We start from the raw sequence: 6000 nt of genomic DNA, 5'->3' as shown, positions 1-6000 counted from the left end.
GACTGTGCGTATGCTCGTCGGGAAACTGGTGAACCAAGAAGCCAGACAGCCCGAAACAGACCTGCAACAGGAGGTAGAGACCGAGGAATCAGCCCCAAGCGGCAGACTCCAGAGACGGCCAGACCCACAGACACGACTTAATCCCACTCTCAGAACGGGGAGGAGGGTGGCGGTGGACAGAAAGAGCGTCCGAGAACCCGGCACCTTTCCACGCTCCCTTCTTCCGGGACCCACAACACAGAGCCCCCACCCCCAGCTCGAAACCACGGCGGGGCACGCCAGGTCCCCCTCAGTCCGCCCATCCCCTTTCGTCACGTCCGGGGGCGGGCCGGGGTACCGGGGGCGGTCCCGGGTGGAGTCGAGGGGCTGGGCTGGGCCGGGCGGGGCGGGGCGGGGGGTGGGGTTGCGGGGGTGCTTGGGGGTGACAACGGTCAGTAATGAAGGTGGCTGCGGCGCGGCGGCAGGCTCAGCTGCGCCGGGCGGGGGCGGCGCCGGGGCCGCGCCTGTAAGACTCGGGGCCGACGCCGCGGGATGGGGACGCGGCGCGGGGAGTGAGGCAGTGGCGGCGGCGGCGGTAAGCGGAACTTCGGCCCGAGGGGCTCGCCCGCTCCCGCCTCTGTCTTGTCCGCCTCCACCTGCAGCTCCGCGGCCCCCGCGCCCCGCGGGACCGGGACGGCGACGACGGGGGAATGTGGCGCTGGATCCGGCAGCAGCTGGTAGGTGCTCCCGTCCCTCCACCTCCGTTCGTCCGCCCCTGCGCGGCCTCTCGGCCCGGGGTGGCGGGGAAAGGCCGGCGGCGCCGAGCCGGGAGGCCCGGACGCGGGCGCCCGGCTAGGCCGCAGCGGGGACGGGCGCGGGGCCCAGAGCCGGAGAAGCCCCGTGCGGCCCCCGCGCTCGTCTCGCCTCCAGGCCCGGGCCCCCGAGGCTGGCGCTTCTCCGTTACTTCCTCCCCCTTGCCGCTCCGGGGCGGCTGTGACCGGAGGAGGGAGTCCCGAGCGGAGTGGCGGTGCCCTCTGAGGAAACAGGGCGAGGGAGCTGAGCGAGAGTAGGTCTTGGGGAGATGAGAGAGGCGTGCGCTTCCTGCCTGGAACAATTTGGGACGTGTTTGGGTGAAGGGGAAGCGAAGAACCTGTCTTGTGCCCCCACTCGTCACGGACTTCTGGAAGCGTGTCACGATTCAGAGCTGTGTTGATTCCCGAGGAGGAGGCTGTCGTAGGTAGTCTAACCCCCTCAGCGAGAGACGTTTCTCCCCAGGACCTGGAAAGGGGAAAGACTTCCAGCTCCTGGTCTAGCTTCGGAAACGATACGTATGATAGTTATGAACGATACGTACTGTCGTTTCCTTCCTATCTCGTCCTCACCCCACCCCGAGTGAAACTTTTCGAATGTGAACCTTACTTTTTTCCCGTTCTCCTCAAGGCAGTTTGAGCGAGACAGGTTTGGAAGGAACAGTTAACTCTCCAGTATTACTGGAACATCTAGACACTAACAACAAAAAATCTTAGAAAAGGGTGATTTGAGGCCTATAAGAAGTGCCACCTTTCCCAGAATTAATTCGAAGAGAAAAATCTTTTCTGCCTCCTGGCAGCTACAGCGCAGAAAGTACAGAACTAAGGCAGCTGTGACAATTAGGACAGAAATTGCCCCTGGCTGAAGAAGTCTAACCTTATCTGCGTGATGAGGCCGGTTACTATTTAATTTCTAAATCGCATTAACTTAATGTTTCTACAAGTTAGTGTTTTCATTTACTAATTCCAAAGGCAATGGTACAATTTAGTGAAACAAACTATTTTTGTGGGACGAAAGCATTGATACCTCTTTTTCTCTTCTGCTCTAGAAAAGCATTTTAACGTTAAGACCAAGAAGTGTGGGGTTTCAGAGCCAGCCTTCTGTTACTTCGTTTTGCAGTGGGCATCATTCTCAAAAAAAAAAAAGATTTATAAATAAGAACTGCCTACCACTCCCTCCTACAAATGTTGGCTCTCTATTTTTAGCATTGTAAATTCAGATATCCCAGATATATGCTTTATTAGGAAACCAAGCTAATGATGTCATTATAATACCATCTTGTTGTAATACTTTGGATTTGTTGCCGTAAGCTGTAGCACAGTAATTTTACTCAGGAAGTTAATTATTGCAGGTTTGATCTTATGCTTTTGATTTGCCAAAGCTTCGTGTATAGAGGGCTGATTTACCTGCTGGTGTTTTTGTGTGGTAGGAAGATCATTTTAAAGTGGTTCTCTTAAAGCTTTTTTTAAATATATTGAGACATCCTTTCGCACTGTTAGATATTTTTTAGCCAGAATAAAATCCGGGTTGTATAACCACGCTCATCTTCAAGACAGAAAATCTGATAATGTTTTTTAAAATGGCTTCAAATGAACACAGCTAAAAGGAAGGGCCGGAAGTTGTGTGTGGTTATTTTACAAGGCAGCCGTCTTACAGGGATGGTTAACGAGTTGAACAAGTTGCTGTGCATAAAAAATGCTATCTCTGACATTTAGTTGCTCACCTCACTGGTTTTAAGTTATCAGATTCTCTACATATGTAATCATACCTGGGCCAGCGTAGGACTTTGTGTCTCTGGTTAAGTTTGTATGGTCACGTAAAGTAAACATCAAGGACACTGGATACAGAGTAAGGAAAGTATATTTTACTATCCCAGTCATAAACAGCTATTCTAGTTATTGCACCAGGAATTATTCAACCCAGGTGAAAGCTAGTTTAGATTATACTTCCATTGGCTTAATGGATTGAATCACCATGACTTTCAGCAATGGGTTTATTTTAAAATTCAGATAAATAGGACAAATTTGGGGAAATTGACAAGCAAATACTAAGGACAGGTTGGAGTTATAAGCATATTTAATTCATTATATGAATCTGGATTTTCAACTAATGTTGTCTCAAAAAAAGTTGTCCTTTTATTACAGAAACAACACCTGTGCTCTAGTAATTTCTTTTTAATTAAAAAAAAGTGTGACTCCTTATGATGACAAAGTATTTTCACTACTTGAGAAGATGGAAAAAACCAGAGGGTTGACAGAAGCTTGATATTTTCTATTGGGAAAGTAGACTGAAAATGAAAAGATTGGAATATGCTTTTCTTTTTTGTTTTTGTTTTTTGGCACACAATGTTAAAGTTATTTTACACTAAGAAAATTCTCTTATGGTGTCTTTGTGGTACAGTTAGTATTATTCAAAGTGTACTCATTTTCAATAGCATATTTGATGTGTTAACTCATTAGAGATAACAATACCTTGATTGTAATTATGGAAATGCCATTAGCTACTCACTGTATTCTAATATTTTGACCTGTACGGTAGCCATTAGCCACAAGTGGCCATTAAAATTAAATTTTGAACCACATGTGGCTATTAAAATTAAAATTATAATTCATATGTCTATTGGCTGCCATTGGCTACTATATTGGACCGTTAATATTTTCATTATCACAGAAAATTGTAGTGGACAGCACCAATTTAGGCTTTTTTAAAATTTTTTATTTATTTTTTATTTATTTATTTTTTTTATTATACTTTAAGTTCTAGGGTACATGTGCATAACGTGCAGGTTTGTTACATATGTATACTTGTGCCATGTTGGTGTGCTGCACCCATCAACTTGTCAGCACCCATCAACTCGTCAGCACCTGTCAACTGGTCATTTACATCAGGTGTAACTCCCAATGCAATCTCCCCCCCCCCCCCCACCAACCCCCGTAATAGGCCCCGGTGTGTGATGTTCCCCTTCCCAAGTCCAAGTGATCTCATTGTTCAGTTCCCACCTATGAGTGAGAACATGCGGTGTTTGGTTTTCTGTTCTTGCGATAGTTGGCTGAGAATGGTGGTTTCCAGCTGCATCCATGTCCCTACAAAGGACTCAAACTCATCCTTTTTTATGGCTGCATAGTATTCCATGGTGTATATGTGCCACATTTTCTTAATCCAGTCTGTCACAGATGGACATTTGGGTTGATTCCAAGTCTTTGCTATTGTGAATAGGGCTGCAATAAACATACGTGTGCATGTGGCTTTTAAATGAATGTCTGTGTCAGCACACATATGAATGTAATAAAGCACTTGCTGTGTGCTGGTATTAAAATATGCTGAATACCGGGGGTACAAATGTTGGTCAGGGTCACACTTACTCTACATGAGTAGACGTTGGGTACATGTTGCTGAACAAATAATAGATGAGGAAAGAAAGAGTGAATCTGTAGTGTTGTTTCTGTGTTTGGAGACAAAAGTGACAAAATTTAAGATTGACTAGCCCAGAAAAAAGTTAGAAAATAAGTAATTACACAAAAACAATATTACTAGGATAACTGTTTCTTAAATTGTTCCATACATGTAAACCCTTTAGATTGTATTGGTGATGGTGGTAGGAGGCTGCTAAGATTGTCTTCTGATTAACTGAGAAAAATGAGGAGGTCTTAATCTGAACTCACTCAACTTTCTGTTCTTTCTCACACTCACCAAACTTGCTTATATTGGTACTTAATTCTTCCCTTCTTTCCCACAATCACAAGGAAGATGCAACCCTCTTTTCCAAGATAACAATTCCACTTAAGCTCTTGATCCTTTACTTTCATACTGCTGTCCGTACTCCATCAGTTATCGTTAGTATGTTTCTTTTCTTTCTCTTTATCTTTTCTCTTGTGAACATGTTCAAGCCTCTCTTTGCTACTTTTTCCTATACCTGTAACTGCCAAATTATTTTTAATTTTCTGAAAAACAGATCTATTCTATAAAACTATGCTGGCTGATATATTTGAAATGTGGCTGGTTTGAGTAGAGTTATTCTTACATATAAAATACACATTGGATTTCAAAAACAGTATTAAAAAATGTGAAACCTGGCTGGGCACGGTGGCTCATGCCTGTAATCTCAGCACTCTGGGAGGCCGAGACAGGCGGATCACCTGAGGTCAGGAGTTCAAGACCAGCCTGGCCAACATGGTGAAACCCGGTCTCGACTAAAAATCCAAAAATTTGCCTGGCATGGCGGTGGGCACCTGTAATCCCAGGTACTCAGGAGGCTGAAGCAGGAGAATCGCTTGAACCTGGGAGGCAAAGGTTGCAGTAAGCCAAGATCACTCCACTAGACTCCAGCCTGGGTGACAGAGAGAGACTCTGTCTCAAAAAAAAAAAAAAAAAAAAGAACTCTCATTTTTTTATTAGTTACATGTTGAAATATTATAATTCTTTGGATATATAGGTAAAGTAAAATAAATTTTTAGAATTTTATGTGTTTCTTTTTACTTTTTTTTAAGTGGTTAGAAATTTTAAAGTTACCTACGTGACTTGCATCTGTGACTCATGTTCTGTTTCTATTAGTGCTGCTATATAACATTAAAAATGAATTTCTGTATCCTGGTAAGCATAGTGAGATCCCATCTCTAGGAAAGAAAAAAAAATTAGCTGGACATTGTGGTACTGACCTGTAGTCTCAGCTACTTGGAAGGTTAAGGTGGGAAGATACTGGAGCCAAGGAGTTTGAGGCTGCAGTGAGCCATGATCGTGCCACTGCACTCTAGCCTGGGTGACAGAGTGAGACCCTGTCTGAAAAGAATAGTGAGCTCCTGTTTTTACAGAACGCATTATGGAAGTCTAGGTATCTCACTTACTAGACTAGACTAGGATAAGAACCATATCTTACTTGTGTTTATATTCCTTACACTCAAGACAGCAGTTGGCCCGTTGTAGGTAAATGTTGGTTGAATAAATGAATGAGTGAGTATCAAATCTAATTCAGCATCAGTTTGAAAATACCTGCTTTCTTTGCCTCTTTTTCCAAGGAATGAATGAAGGAATTGAAAAAGGAAGCACTGGCCTATGGTGGTATTTTTTTGTGGTTAAGTCTTAACCTCAATAATTAATGTTTAAGAACCTAGATCTGTGAATATGTGCTGCTTTATCTCAATTTTCAGACATATATTCTTAGATACCCACTTTTGCATTTGGTTAGGAAGACGATAGAGCTTTAGAGGAATCTCA

General features: G+C 44.3%; 1 protein-coding gene across 2 annotated transcripts in view; it reads left to right on the top strand.

The window, feature by feature from the left end:
• Window positions 1–412: 412 nt before the first annotated feature.
• The window catches only part of ATP11B (ATPase phospholipid transporting 11B (putative)), a 143491-nt gene continuing 137903 nt past the window's right edge, over window positions 413–6000 (top strand). For both annotated transcript variants that reach the window (XM_023187474.1, XM_023187473.1), the window contains exon 1: window positions 413–716. In XM_023187474.1, coding sequence (XP_023043242.1) covers window positions 690–716 — 27 coding nt within the window. In that variant the 5' untranslated portion in view covers window positions 413–689. The remainder of the gene's footprint in view (window positions 717–6000) is intronic.

The sequence above is a fragment of the Piliocolobus tephrosceles genome, chromosome 2 (genome assembly GCF_002776525.5).
Source record: "Piliocolobus tephrosceles isolate RC106 chromosome 2, ASM277652v3, whole genome shotgun sequence".
Classification (NCBI taxonomy): domain Eukaryota; kingdom Metazoa; phylum Chordata; class Mammalia; order Primates; family Cercopithecidae; genus Piliocolobus; species Piliocolobus tephrosceles.
The sequence above is the reverse complement of the archived record's forward strand: the minus strand, read 5'-3'. Positions and strand labels throughout refer to the sequence as shown.